This window comes from Vombatus ursinus, unplaced genomic scaffold (genome assembly GCF_900497805.2).
Source record: "Vombatus ursinus unplaced genomic scaffold, bare-nosed wombat genome assembly UNPS02008961.1, whole genome shotgun sequence".
NCBI classification, from domain to species: domain Eukaryota; kingdom Metazoa; phylum Chordata; class Mammalia; order Diprotodontia; family Vombatidae; genus Vombatus; species Vombatus ursinus.
In genome coordinates this window covers 9,807,799-9,823,819 of record NW_020948739.1, presented here as the reverse complement: position 1 = coordinate 9,823,819, position 16,021 = coordinate 9,807,799, and the positions used below count along the sequence as shown (strand labels likewise).

Sequence of the window (16,021 nt, the reverse complement as noted above, 5' to 3'; positions counted from 1 at the left end):
GCGCTTCACATTTATGAGATTACTGTACATGTATTGCTATGTGATTTGCAACATATCGAGAATACATCCCCCCTTCTCTCCTCTGACACTACCAACACTGGTGTAGACCCTCATCACCTCACGCCCTGGACTACTGCAATACCAAACTGGTGGGTCAGCCTGCCTCAGGTCACTGCTACTCCAACCCATCCTCCATTCAGTCACTGAATGTGATTTTTCAAAAGTACAGGTGCAGCCATGTCAGCCCCTTCTCATAACTAGTGGCTCCCTTTCACCTCCAGGAACAAATACAAAATGCTCTGCTGGGCAGTCAAAGCTCTTCATAACTTAGCCACCCCCCCCCCACCTTTTTGTTCTTCTTACATCTTATTCCGCACCACGTACTGTTCCATGCAATGTCACTAGCCTCTTGGCTATTCCAGGAATGGGATACTCCATCTCTCCACTCTGGGCATTTTCATTGGCTGTCTCCCATGTCTGGAATACTCTCCCCCTGGCTTTCCTTACATCCCAACTAAAATTGGATCTTCTACAGGAAACCTTTCTCAACCCCTTAATTCTAGTGCCTTCCTATTTATCCTGTACATAGAGTGTTTGTACATATTTGTTCGTTGTCATGCTCATTAGATTGTAAGCTCCTTGAGAATGACCGTCTTTTGTTCTCTTTGTATCCCCAGTGCTTAGCACAGCGGCTGGCACATAGCAGGTACTTAATAAATGTTTATTAATTGATCGATGTGATTCTTACAGCAATACTGTGAGACAGCTGGACTGTTCCCATTTGGTGAGGGAGAAGAGTCAATGTTCAGAGAAGTTAAGCTTCTTGCCAAGGTCACAAGCTAATTATTATCAGCATCACAGTAGCAGAGCTTAGGCTCAAACCCAGGTGACATTCTCATACATTAGAAAATACAATAATCCTAATCAATCTAGCATTGTTCTGAGAACTCTAAGGAAGGTTCAGGTAAGTATTTTGAGAGGAAAGCTAAAAGTTGCAAAAACAAGCTGATATGGGGAAAATATTAAATTTGGAATTACTTCTGCCATTAAAATGTCTGTTATCCACTCATGGGGGGTGGGGGGACACAGAGAGAAACTCCAACAGAAAGACAGAGTGTGTAATGGAAAAAACCCACTGTCAGAAGGCTTCAAATCCTAGCTCAGCTACTTAAACTGGCTATGTAACTCTAGGTAAGTGACGTGACCTCTCTGAAACTATTGTTTCCTCATCTATAAAATGGGGATATTTGGATTACTGCACAAGGTGACTGTGAGAAAAACACTTTGCAAGCCTTCAAAAGCCTTACAGGTGTGAAAGGGGAAGTACGAAGGGAAATGAAAGGATACTGGGGGAAATTTTAGTCATGTTAAAAAAAACAAAAAACATTAATAAAAATTTATTGGAAAAAAAAAAAACTAGAAAGTTACTAAAGCCCCATTCTATCTGAGCTAAGTAAAGGGAGTGGAATTGAAGGAGTACTTCTCTGCATTAACAGCTCATTGCCACAGCCTTCTTACATAAATAATCAGTAAAGATAAAAAGAAATTAGAGGTAGTTCTGCTCTAGCCCAGCATGGGTGTTCCCCAAAAGCACTGCTATGCAAAACTGTGCAATAAATACCACAGAGCTGATGAAGAATATGGGGTTAAGGGCTCTATTCTCAAAAACTTTGCAGTAACATATAGAAGACAGGGACCCAATAAAAATGGCAGGACAGTTTTATACATGTAAAATGGTGAATAAATACAGTATTTCTACAATAGATAGTGGTTACTTCTATGGCTTGACTTGGGCTGCTGCTGCCCTTGCCCCGCTACTCCCTCCCCTACCCTTGGCTGTGGAAGAAGAGGATGGGAGTGTTGCAACCAGCCCTCCTCAGTGCCTCGCTCCTACTGCACCAGAAAATATGTAACAAACATAGCACTTCTCTTTGAAAAAGACCAGAAGTTCCTTGTGGAAGTGAGAGTCAGGAAAGGTTGTAACTTGTGAGTTAAAGAATTTAAAATTTGTGTCATGGTCAAAATATTCCCTAATATATTGGTTGTATTTGAACTAATATGTGTTTTTGAAACATGTATTATAGTAGAACTGACTGTGCAAAGAAACGTCCACATTCTATGTATATCAACCTGCATGGCTACGTGTATGTATGTATGTATGTAGAGTCACACACAATGTTGTCACTGCACGGTACTACTGTGTCTTCAGAGTACACAGGGATAGGGATCTCAAAATTCTGAAATTAAACCCAATGAATAAGAAACCATTTGAATGCCTGGATGACAGACCTGATGGCAGAGTAAGTCAAAGTCAAAAATGTGGGGGCATTTAAAACAAAGGGGGTGACATACACTCTATCTACTACAACAATATCAACTTTAAAACCTTTGTATGACTCCAAACGTCATCATACTGCTCACCTACTTCTGAGGAAATGTAAAGAAAGCAAAAGTAGAACCTGAAGAGCAAATAAATTTACAAGATAAGGAAATACCATTTTTGCTCTTCCTGATGCTAAGTTGATACCTAATAGCTCAGATGGAGCAGACTAGGAGTTATACATAGAAGAAAACAAAAATCTAAAATGACGATGAAGATGATGCCTAGAAGGCTCTGCATCACCAAGAATGCAGTCTAGATAAACTGACAGGGCACGTGGATCCGAGAGCCTGCCAGCTGCCAGCTGCTGAGAACACTGACCTAACAAAAAGCACCAGAAGCCCGTAACCAGTGACTACCTTGATGGCATCTGTCACGTCTTCTTGTGCACGGCACCCACTCGAGCACCTCGAGCAGTACTTCATACGCAGCAGGTTCTCAAAACTCATTTGCTGAATTTTTCAAAATCAGCACACAAATCAAACAGCCTAGTGAGATATCTGAAGCACTGATTTCCATGTGAAGCTTGCAGGGTAATTATTTCTGTAGCTCTTTATGTGACCCTGTAATGAACCTGACTAAAGATGATTAGGTCACCTATGAGCAAAGACAAATGATACAGAAAGTCCACGAACTGTCTTTCAGCTCCAGTGGCTAAAATGGAGTAAAACACAAACCACAGAAAAAACAGGCCAGAAGAAGGCTAGGTATCACATTATAGTGGGAATAAAAACACTACCACCTCAACGTTATTTCCTCCCAAAGAAAATCAGCTTTTCAACGTTTAAGTCTGAAGGGCTTTTCCTTTACAAAATGCCCATTACTAAATTTTTAAAAAGTTTCTTCTGAATACCAAGCCAGGCTGTTTCTCTTAGTGCAATATTTTGTAAGACAATACAGTCATCAAGCTTCAGAAAAAAAATTAAAGGGGTTCCTTGATAACTAATCAAAGCTCAAGACTTTTTAATGACTTGAAAAGAACTCAATTGACTGAAGGTGCGTAGTTTCGCTGGACTTTATTCAAAATTAGACCTAGTTCTCAATCATTTAAGAATACCAAAAGTTTGGTGACCAAATATAAACACCCACATGTTTTGAAAAATGAACTCCAACATCACATTGTGTGTTATGAGGCAAATTTGGCACAGGAGGAAAATCTGTGGAAAGCAAACACAAACTGAATAGAAGACAGCTTGTCCCTCGCAGCATGTAACAAATACCTCAAAGTGGTACAGCAGCAGCTAGGCAGCAGTGATCTTAGTTACTGAACTCTCCGACAACGTTGGAGAAGTTATGCACACCATCACACACCTTTTCACAGGTAATTTTATTCTCGCCTGTGGGTGCTGACAGTGCTCATAGATTGCTGTTGGAAATATTCAGAAAACACATACCTGAATATTGTCACTTTTTTTACATCACAATTCAATAACCATTAAACAGTTATAGCTACTAAATACAGGGAACAAAATGGTACAAAGGTTTACACTTTTTCCTCATAAACAAGGTCTTTGTGAACAATAGTAATGAGTTTACTGAAGGCATACCACTACAACAACGAAGAAAAACTTTTTCTTAAATATACTAATCTGTTTATAAATAAACTCTGATTTTTTTCAGTACACATTTACAGACCTGATCAGTAAAAAGCAACAATACAGATGCTCTTCTTTGAAAAGAAAATATCAAGAGATGGACCACTAGGGGAAAATTCACCTAAGGAAAGGGAATGAGAAGCAAGCATTGGATTAATAGAGAGTTAAAAGTATAGGCATACTTCAACCTCATTTCTGTTCACATACACCAACACTAGGACAGGATTGTCAGTATTCAGGACCATTTTTACTTGAATTCCAATAGATTGCAATCAATCTTGTAGTACACATAGGGATAATATTCCTGTTGACTGAGATTTAAGCCTGGAATATCCATGGGAGCCTATTGAAAAATAAAAAAAATTTTTAAGTTAACACTCTTAAAAATAGAAACATAACAATATTCTCTTGTATTTCTATAAAGAGAATTTTTACTTTCAATTTCAATTTTGACCAATTCCGGTAACAAGTGAAATTTGGGGATACCAGTCCATTCCCTCAATATGACAACAAAATGAAGCATTTGGTTCCAAATTGTGATGCACCAATAAAGACTTCACTTACTATATATGAATGCCATAAGATATTCATTCCTGGTATGTTTAAGCAGCATAAGAAACTTAGGTGACATATTTTGGCCAATTCTATAATGCAGCACTTAATTTTCTGATTTACTTTTAAGAGAAACAGCTTGGTGTAATAGCTATCTAAGGCTGAACTTGGTGTGAGGCACAAAGACCTGGATTCAAATCCCACTTATGACACACACTAATTGGGTGATGAAGGGCAAATCCCTGAGCCTCAGACAACTCTTTAAGATTGTAAGATATAAGTGGGAGGCAAACTTGGAGTTAGGAAGAAGGTTCCCGAAACGTTTAAGGTACTACCACAGTAACAATCAAAAGGGAAAACAAAGAACTAAAATTAACTAGCTTCAATTTTTTAAAGAGAAATATGTATTTCTAAGGGCCATTCCAGCTCTATGCAATGAATATAATGGTCACAAATCTTTCCCTTTCCCTACCAAGTGATTTTTAAAATAGAAGGGGAAATGGTTCATTTAAAAATGCTGGCTTGCAGACACAATACTGTTTTGTGTTCTGGGAATCACAAAAAAATCTACAACAGGCACTAAACTGAACAAAAAATAACTACTTGTTTGCCTATTCTTTGCAATTCATAAACTTTATACAATTTGCACTGTTGGTTATATTTCAGTATTCTCTTAATTAGGGAACTTACCATGGGGCTATAAACATCTGATCATACACCAAGAAATGGCCAGTTTTTTCAAAAGGCTAAGCAGCAAAAGATAGAATTTACCAGTATACCACGGGTAAAGGCTTTATTATACGTGAATCAAGGCAGAACAACATAAAGCACTTTGTAGTCAAAGACAACACACCCCAATGCTCAATGTGACACAACAGCTCTTCAAGTGTTGCCAATATATCTTTTAGCGTGAGGACTCAGTATTAAAAATCATGGGAGCATTTAGGGAGTAGGATGAAATACTTGGAATATAGAATGAAAAGGTAGCAAGCATCATAAGCATTCTCCTTAGTCTGAAATAATGGCTTGCACTTACACTTTTGCATGCATTTAATTTTCAGTTTCAGTAAATGCAATTAGGAAACTCAAGTGAAATTACTCTATAGCACCCAGTTGACAGGAATGCTGAACTATCTTCGTGTCTCAGATAAAGTTAATAATCATCCTTTAGTACTTAATGGACTACTGACATGGCTTCTTTGATGTGGTCATGGTTTTATTCCTTTTTCTAAATAATTCTGGGATTATGAAATAAATGACAGTATCTTTAGATATAGATAGGGAATGAGACTACTGCAAGCTTACACTGCCCTGATTAAAGACCTCAATTCCTTCTGAGAGCTCTAAATAGACAAAGTGAATCCTATAGAATAAGGCTTAACATTCTGCTAACTTGTTAGCAAACACAATTTTACTTGGCAACTGTACCTTAATCAATACTGAGGATCTACTTGAAAGGAGGCATAAGCTCCCGCTCCAGCTAATTCTTAGAGGGATGGTACTATAAGCACTCTTTTATCAGGGCACAACTCTGTTCAGGAAGATATGATAGAGCAAGTGACCAGGTAACGAATGTGGCCATTCACCACTCCAAAAGTCAGAGGAAAAGTAGGCTGCTTTAGTGAGAAGTTTTTGGAAAATTTGGTTCTTAACTTCTACCTTGAGGGACTAGCAACAATTCCATTCAAAGAAAAATACTATTCCTGTACTAGAAAAGCTAGCTATGGCAATAAGAGAAGAAAAAGAAACTGAATAGGCAATGAGGAAACAAAACTATCACTCTTTGCAGATGATATGATGGTATACTTGGAGAATCCCAGAGAATCAACTGAAAAACCAGCTGAAACAATTAAGAACTTCAGCAAAGTTGCAGGACATAAAATAAACCCACATAAATCATCAGCATTTCCATATATTAGCAACAAAGTCTAGCAGGAGGAGACAGAAAGAAAATTCCAATTAAAATAACTGCAATGTAAAATGCTTGGGAGTCTCCCTGACAAGAAAAACTCGGGAACTATGTGAACACAATTACAAAACACTTTTCACACAAATAAAATCAGATCTAAGTAACTGGAGAAATATTAATTGTTCATGAGTAGACCAAGGCAATATAATAAAAATGACAATTCTACTTAATTCATTTAACTTACTCTACGTCATACCAAACTACCAAAAAATATTTTATACAGCTAGAAAAAATAATTACAAAATTCATCTGGAAAAACAAAAGATCTACTGTGCTATAAGAAATAATGAGTTGGCTGATTTTAGAAAAACATGGAAAGATTCGCATGAAATAATGAAAAGTGAAATACACAGAACCAAGAGAATGCTGTACACAGTAACAGATATAGTCCTAAAAACAACTATGAATGACTAATTAATTTTGAGTATTCTAAATACTAAACTATAAAGGATCTATGAAGGAAGATGTACAGTATGTATATTATAGTTTTACATATTTGTGTCTAATGGTAGCCTTCTCCAGGGAGGGGTGGGGAGGGAGGAAGAAAAAAAATAAAGGAAATGTTCTTTTTTCTTGGTCTTTTTGTATTTAAGTTCAAAATTAATTTTTAAAATTTTTAAAAAAAGAATACCATGTCAAAAATATCAAGACTATCAAGGGAATCAATGGGAAAAAAAATGTGAAGGCAGGCAGCCTAGCAGTACCACATCTCAAACTGTATTAGAAAGCAGTAATCATCAAAACAATCTAGTAGTAGCTAAGAAATAGAATGGTGGATCAGTGGAATAGATTAGATACCCAACACACAGTAGTAAATGTCCATAGTAATCTAGTGTTTGATAAACCCAAAGAATGAAGCTTTTGGAATTGACTATCTGACAAAAATTGCTAGGAAAACTAGAAAGCAGTTTATTGGAAACTAAGTACTGATGAACAAGATAAGATCAAAATGGGCACATGATTTAGAAATAAAAGATATCATAAGCAAATTAAGGGAGCATGGAATACTTTACCTGTCAGATCTATGGATAAGAATGTATGACCGAACAAGAGATAAAGAACATTACAGGATGTAAAATGGATAATTTTGATTACATTAAATTAAAAAGATTTTGCACAAGAAAAACCAATGCAGCCAAGATCAGAAGGAAAGCAGATAATTGGGGGACATTTTTACAGCAGATTTCTCTGATAAAGGCCTCATTTTTCAAATATATAGAAAACTGAATCAGTTTTATAAGAATACAAGTCATTCCCCAATTGATAAATGGTCAAAGGATATGAACAAGCAGTCTCATGAAAAAATCCTTTAAATCACTATTGATTAGAAAACTGCAAATTAAAACAACTCTGAGGTACCACTTCACACCTATCAGATTGGCTAATATGACAGAAAAGGAAAATGATAAATGTTGGAGGAAATGTGGGAAAATTGAGACACTAATGCATGTTGGTGGAGTTGTGAACTGATCCAATCATTTTGCCGAGCAATCTGGAACTATGCCCAAAGTGTTATATAATTGTGCATAAACTTTGATTCTGCAATACCACTACTAGGTCTGTATCCCAAAGAGAGCAAACGAAAAGGAAATGGATGGGTGGGGACAAGATGGCAGAGAAAAGGCAGGGACTCACCTGAGCTCTCCCCCAGACTCCTCTGAACACCTTTAAATAATGCCCTAAAACAAAGTCTGGCATGGCACAACCCACAAAAGGACAGGATGAAACAATATTCCTGTTCCTTTTGGGAGACGAGATATCAAGACATAAGATTTGGAGTCAGAAAACCTTTACTAACTGGGTGAGAAATATAATTAACCTCTCAGAGATCAAGTTTCCATATCTGTAAAGTGGGAATACTAATACTAATAACTGCAGTAACTACTTCTCAGAACTGTTATGAGAAAGTGTTATATAAATGTAATATTTTTGGGGCAGCTAGGTGGCGCAGTGGATAGAGCGCCGCCCCTGGAATCAAAAGGACCTGAGTTCAAATCCAGCTTCAGACACATAACACTTACTAGCTGTGTGACCCTGGGCAAGTCATTTAACCCCATTGCCTCATCAAATAAATAAATAAATAAACAAACAAACAAACAAATAAATAAATGGATGTAATATTTTTAATACTACTAACAACAATGAAGGTATTTCATTACTACCTCTTACTAACACCATGTCAACTTGGTGTAAGATGCTTCATGAGACGGTGTTGTTAAGTCCTTCCTAGGACTTGAACACCTAGATCAACTTGAGAACAGGAATCTCTTTAGAGTTCAAAGTACCATGTATGCTGCTATAAAAATTTCCAAGCATAACAGGGACAAAATCTACCATGCAATGCATAATAGCTGATTTTTTTTTCATAAGACTATAGATGCTTAAACACAAAACTAATAACAGCATGCTAACTTGCAAATTCTAAAGCAGGGAATTTCAGGGTACTTTACTACCTTAGTAAAGTAAAAAAAAAATCACTAATTTAGTGCCAGCATGCAAGCAAATGAATTCAATTCAACAAGTAATTAAGTACCTACTACATACATAGCAATAGAGATATGGATACAAAAAAGAAAAACAAACACTGGCTTACACGTCAGTGGATGATACAACTAAATAGCTAAGTAAATATAAGATAATTTAAGAAGAGAGCATGAGGGGGATCAGGAAAGGTTTCCTACAGGAGTTGATAACTGAGATCTAAGGATTCTAAGAAGTAGAGATGGTTTTGAGGCCCTGGGAACAGCCTGTGCTAAGATAGGCAATGGAACCTAACTGTAAAAACAGTTTAGTGTAGAGCAGTTTAAGACAGTAATAAAACAAACTTAAAGTAAATTTTAGAATATAATGTCTGCATGACTTTGCAGTTATCTTTAAAAATGCACAAAGACCTAAAGAATGTGACTTTTTAATGGATTCCTTAAAGTTCTACAATGTTTTGATGTACAATGCATTAAATACATATAAGAATGGAAGGAGAAATTATTATGTTGTAATATTGGCTCAGGGCAAAATAACTTTAAAAGGTTTTATAAAATAATGCTTAATAAGCTTAGGCTAAGGAGATTAATTTTTAACATACGTTAACTTCAAGAAAGTTTAAATTTACAACAATGAACAAAATTAAATTGTACATATGTATAATTTCTGTATGAGAACAAATTAAGGACTTTTAAAGAACTAGCCACATTCACTACTGCTTTTCAATCATTCTATTTCCTTCCTTCTTTAAGATGCATGTTAAATGCTTATTTGAGAATCATGAAAGGATTTTGATAAAATGCATTCTTAATGTGACAGGCCATAAACATACTTACATCAATAATAGCTGCTGCACTACTGTCCAGGTGTTTGTATAAATCATACAATACTTCTCTCAGTTTCTTCATGGTTTTCTTATTAGGTTGAAGTAGCATTGCCTGGAAGTTCACTGGCAATCCATATCTGAATTATTTTAAAAAAAAAAAAAAAGGTAAATTTTGTAAACAGTTGGTGATGTTAAGAAAATTCATGCCCTCAGACTGCAATACACTTTTACCTCTGAGAGTATGGAAATACATTTAATTAAAACAAGCATTTTCAAATAAGCAACAAATACATGTGAATACAAGCTCAATTTGGCTCCCATTGCCCTTTAGAAACCCTCCATTCTCTCTCAGAGATGAGATTCAGCTTACATTCAACTTAAAGCATAATTCAATGTTTTAAATACACTGTGTGCTTCCCCAGGAAATTATGGTGTTTGTTTAACAATAATAACAATAATAGTGATGATGGCTAGAAATTATGTTTTACTTTAAAGCGCTATATAAAGCTAAAGGTTTGCAAAGTTTTTAATAAATATTATCTTATTTTATCCTCAATAACAACTTTGGAAGGTAGGTGCTACTATTATCCCCACTTTACAGATGAGGAAACCGAGGCAGACAGGTTTTTGTTTGTTTGCCCAGGGTCACCACAGATTTTAAGTTTCTTTCTTTCTTTCTTTCTTTCTTTTTAAAGTGAGGCAAATAGGGTTAAGTGACTTGCCCAGAGTCACACAGCTAGTGAGTTTTTATGTGTCTGAGGCTGCATTTGAACTCAGGTCCTCCTGACTCCAGAGTCAGTGCTCTATCCACTGTGCCACCTAGTTGCCTCAGATTTTGAGTTTCTGAAGTCAAACTTGCACTCCATGTTCCTGACTCCTGTTCCAGAATTCTAACCACTGTGACACCCAGCTGCTGTAAAATGCTTTTCTGACGATGAACATGAGACTGCATCTATTCTTGTGTTCTGGATAATTACTAGTAAGAACAGTGAGAACACCTGGGTGATAATTCAGTTAAAACGTTTCTAATATTAGCAATATTTAATATAGGTCTCAAGCCTGAGTTACACAAAAAGTACTATAACTGAACTCTAACATGAAACATGAATGTCTTTGATTTACTTGTAGCACAAACATGCACCACAAGAAAATGGAGTTTGCTTTCATTGCCTAATTATTTTTCTCAGTAAAAGAAAATGTTTAGTATCTTATAATCTAATTTTTATCTTAAAAAACATTTAGAACTTAGTTCTTTTTGATCTTTCAAAATCAAAAGTCACAAAAGGAACAAATAAGTACATTTAGGCCCCTATCTTGTGGGGTGTCAGAGAACACACATCTCCACCTTGTCGGGAACTGTATTATAGTATGCGACCTTTTCATTGAGGTGCATTTCAGTTCCATCATGACTTCTGGCATATCCAAATCCATTATATAATATTTAAGCAGGTTAGAATGCTTATTCACTACTTCTGCCCTGTCCCCTCATTTTACAGTTCCAAAGTATGAGCTAGATTTGCTAAACAACTAAGATGTTTTACCTTAAAACAGACTCAACAAAAACTCTTAATGCTTTCACATGGATCCATGCTATGAAAGCTTCACTGAAATTTACTTTCAGCCACCGAACTAGTGGTCCCTATAGAAAGAAAGAACATCATTTAGTCTTGAAAATGGTAATTAATAAGACCAAACATTTATAAAACAAAGGCTACTTATCTGGAACCCACAGAAACCTTCACATTACCCATTTAGCAATATTTTTAAAGGTATTATCATTATCTGACATTCTCATCTGAAGCAAAGACTGATATGTTAGCTACCACTCCATGACATGAAAATAGACAGTAACATATGGAAATTGATGCACAATGAGAAAGGACTGCAATTTAATGTTTTTTTATTCCATTAAACTTTCAAAGCACTTTTTATTTTGCTAATGTCATTTTCTAATTTATATTACAATTATACAAAAGATAAGCTTGAGGATAGGAAATCATGTCTCATTTTTTTGTAGTTGTGGTTTCCTTGCATACCTACTATAGAATCTGGTATATAGTAGGTATTTAATAAGTATTTGTTGAATTGTAAGGTAAATATGATACCAAATATACGTGTATCTCACCTTAAGACCCAAAGTATAAAAAACTGTACTAAGCAGATAATAAAAACCGGAAAAGAAATACCTGAAGGTTCCTCTAAATATTGGGCTACTCTAATACATTTTAAAAATGAATTCAAGTTACATACAACTTTTTAGGAATAGTGGGAAGGAGCTAACTGTGTGACCTTGGGTAAGATAAGTAACTCTTTGAGCCTGAGGTCCTCTACCTGAAAAATTAGGGGGATACAGTAGATACCTAAAGCCTGTTTCCAGAATGAAAACGAAAGATTCTTTCATGTAAACTCAGGCAATAAAACCCACAATTATCATAATGTATTTTAAAGTTTGACTAAGAGCCATATTTTGGGATACATTTTAAATAACCTACCTAATATTCCCACCAATTACAAGCAATATAATTATTTAATTAATATTAGGAAAGTGTTTTGCAGATCTTAAAGCACTTTAAGTGTACACTAATAACGATCACCTTCTGCACTGGTCCCTTGGTGAACCAGTTCAGCTACACTCCAATCAAGCCCTTTCCTCTTTATCCTATCACTTGCCATGCCCTGCCCAGCCCCAACCTTGGATTACTCCTCCCATTTGTTGCCTTGGCTTCTATGCATGTGCTGCTGAATGGAGCCAGAGAAAAATCACACAACTGTGGTGACTATACCCATTAACAATGTATGTTACACAGTCTCATCTTCTGTTACAGCTCTCAAATCAATTTACTATCCCAGTCACCAAGGTGATCCAAACCTTTTCAAGGTTCCCATGGCAGCCCTTTCTCCCATCCTGTCAAGCTGAGGACCTTGTCTCATATGTCACTGGAAAAATTAAGGCCACCAACTGCCAAGAGCTCCCTCTTCTCTCTCCTTCCTCATCTTACATCACTCAGCCGCCTCCCACCACTATGTCCTTTACCCTTGTCTCACAGGAAGAGGTAACCCTTCTCTTTGCTGAGGCTAACTCCTCTACTGGCACAATTGATCCTATTCCATCCCAACTTCTGCGGACTGCCCCACTCTAATCATCTCTACTCTCGTTAATCTTCCATCTCTGCCAATTGGATGCTTCCCTACTGCCTAAAAACATGCCCATGTCTTCCCCATCCATAAAAAAATCCTCACTAATCCAACCATCCCATCCTGCATTTGCCCTGTATCTCCGATGCATTTCGTGGCTATCCTTGTCGTGCAGGCCACCTACAAGAAGTGCCTCCACTTGCTCTCCTCTCACTCTTTTTTAAACTCTCATGTTTCTCTCAGAAACATGGTTTCTGACCTCATCGTTCAACTGCTCTCAACAAAGTTACTAATGACCTCTAAATGGCTAGACCTTATGATTTTTTCTCAATACTCATCTTCTTTGACCTCTCCACAGACTCTGGCGATGTCAATCAACCTCTACTCCTTGATCCTCTCTTCTCTCTAGGTTTTCATGACATTGCTCTCTCCTGATTCTCCTTCTACATAGGTGACCTCTCCTCAGGCCCTTTTGCTCGATCTTCCTACAGGTCATGCCCACTAAACATAGGTGTCCCTCAAGACTCTGTCTGGGGTCCTCTTCTTTTCTTCCACTACAATATCTCACCCGGTGATCCCATAGGTTCAATTATCTCTATGCAGACAGTTTCCAGATCTCCTTATCCAGACTTAACCTCTTTCCTGCTCTCCAGTCTTGCATCACCAGGGGGCATTACTGCCTATCAGACATCTTGACTGGATGTTCTGTTGACAACTTAAACTCACCGAGTCCAAAATTGAACTCATCATCACCCTTTCAAAACCTTTCCCTCTTCCTAAGTTCCCTCCAGCTACTGAGGGCACCACCACCCTCTCAAGTCACTCAGCCTTGCAACCTAGTCCATGCCTGACTCCTCACTCTCTCACCCCGACATGTAACTAGTACACAGTCCTGCTGTTTCTACCTTTGGAGCATTTCCTCTACATGCCACTTCTCTCCTCTCCCACCACCCTGGTGACAGCCTCACCTCATGTCTGGACGCCTACAATGGCCTTCTAGTTAGTCTCCAGGTCTCTCCCCACTCCAGATCCACCAAAGCCATCTTTCTAAAACACAGGTATGTCTTTGTCAACCCCTCCCCACCAACTTGATAAACGACAGCAGCTCCCTATTAACTCCAGAATCGAACACAAAAGTCTGAGGTTGTTAAAGCCCTTTCACAACCTGCCCCTTCCTCTCTCTCTTGGTTTCTTCCACTCCACTCTCCCCCACACACATTATGGTCTAGCCATTCTGGCTTTGTTTCTATGTCTTGCACAGAACACCCCATCTTGCTAGTCCAGGCCTTTTCACTGGCTGCCTCCATGTCTGGAATGCTCTCCTCCTAACCTCTGCTTCCTGGCTTCCCTCAAGTCTCACCTAAAATCCCATTTTCTATGAAAAGCCATTCCCAATCCCCTATAATACTACTGCCTTCCCTCCATTGATTATTTCCAATTCATGCTGTATCTTTCTTGTTTGTACACAAGTGTTTTGCATAATGTCCCTCCCATTAGAATGGGAGTTCCTTGAAGTCAGGGACCATGTTTTTTTTTCTTTCTTTGTATCCCCAGTGTTTATCACAATATGTGGCCCATAGAAAGTGCTCAATAAATGCTTCTTCAGGGGGGCGGAGCCAAGATGGCAGAGTGAAAGCAGTGACTTGCTTGAGCTCTCCCCCAAACCGCTCCAAATACCTGTTAAAAAATGGCTCTAAACAAATTCTAAAGCAGCAGAACCCACAAAAAGACAGAGTGAAACAAATTTCCAGACAAAGACAGCCTGGATGGTTGATCAGAAAGATATATCGCGCCAGGCGGGGAGAGGAGCAGTTTGGCATGGGCATGCAGGCCACAGCAAACCTGCAGCAGGCCTCAGAGGCCTGAATTGTGGGCAGCTGTGGCAGTTTCCAGACTTCTCAATCCATGAACGCCAAAAACAACTTAGAAGGTCAGCGGGAAAAGTCTGTGACTGCAGTGAGAGAGAAGCTAGGTCTCAGCCAAAAGTCCTGAGCGCGGCCCCAGGGTGCTGACTGCCTCCTGAGCTTCCAGCCCACAGACTGAGGGGGAATCAAGTGGCTGATCAGAGGGGGATTGCAGGGATCTCTTTGCCAGAGCTGAGGCAGGAATCTCTTGCTTTGCCCGTGCTTGGATCTCCGTAACAGTTCTGAGGGGTAGTCCTGGGGCGAGGAGGAGTGCTGGTGTGGTGGAGCTTGTGGCGGTGGAGAGGAAACACCTCACCCCTTATCATAGCACCTTGGAAGATCTGAAAATTTACAGGTCCCTAGAAGTATCTCTGAAAACAACTGTACAAAACCCCGAAGCTTGGGACAGCACATACTCCACATTGGAAGCAGACTCTTACCTTAACAAAGAGTTTAAAACTCAATTGGTTGGGATCATGAGCAAGCAACACAAAAAGAGTCAGACTATATTTTCTTACTCTGGTGACAAAGAAGATCAAAACATACAACCAGAAGAAGACAACAAAGTCAATCCTACATCCAAAGCCTCCAAGAAAAATATGAATCAGTCCCAGGCCTTGGAAGAGCTCAAAAGGGATTTTGAGAAGCAAGTAAGAGAAGTAGAGGAAAAACTGAGAGTTTTGCAAGAAAATCGTGAAAAACAAGTCAACAGCTTGCTAAAGGAGGCCCAAAAAAATACTGAAGAAAATAATACCTTAAAAAATAGCCTAACCCAAATGGCAAAAGAGGTCCAAAAAGTCAATGAAGAGAAGAATGCCCTAAAAAGCAAAACTGGCCAAATGGAAAAGGAAGTCCAAAAGATTACTGAGGAAAATACTTCCTTAAAAATTAGAATAGAGCAATTGGAAATTAGTGACTTTATGAGAAATCAAGACACTGTAAAACAAATCCAAAAGAATGAAAAATTAGAAAACAATGTGAAATATCTCACTGGAAAAACAACTGACCTGGAAAATAGATCCAGGGGAGAGAATTTAAAAATTATTGGGCTATCTGAAAATCATGATCAAAAAAAGAGCCTAGACATCATCTTTCAAGAAATTATCAAGGAAAACTGTCCTGATATTTTAGAACCAGAGGGCAAAATAGAAATTGAAAGAATCCACCAATCTCCTCCTG

At 38.0% G+C, this 16,021-nt stretch overlaps 1 protein-coding gene across 2 annotated transcripts in view; it reads right to left on the bottom strand.

Annotated features, from left to right (window-relative positions):
- Positions 1–3,366: 3,366 nt before the first annotated feature.
- Positions 3,367–16,021, bottom strand: part of ATP6V1C1 (ATPase H+ transporting V1 subunit C1) — a 147,089-nt gene continuing 134,434 nt past the window's right edge. For both annotated transcript variants that reach the window (XM_027849968.1, XM_027849967.1), the window contains 3 exons: positions 11,345–11,442; positions 9,814–9,940; positions 3,367–4,318 (listed from right to left, as the gene is read on the bottom strand). In XM_027849968.1, coding sequence (XP_027705769.1) covers positions 4,223–4,318; positions 9,814–9,940; positions 11,345–11,442 — 321 coding nt within the window. In that variant the 3' untranslated portion in view covers positions 3,367–4,222. The remainder of the gene's footprint in view (positions 4,319–9,813; positions 9,941–11,344; positions 11,443–16,021) is intronic.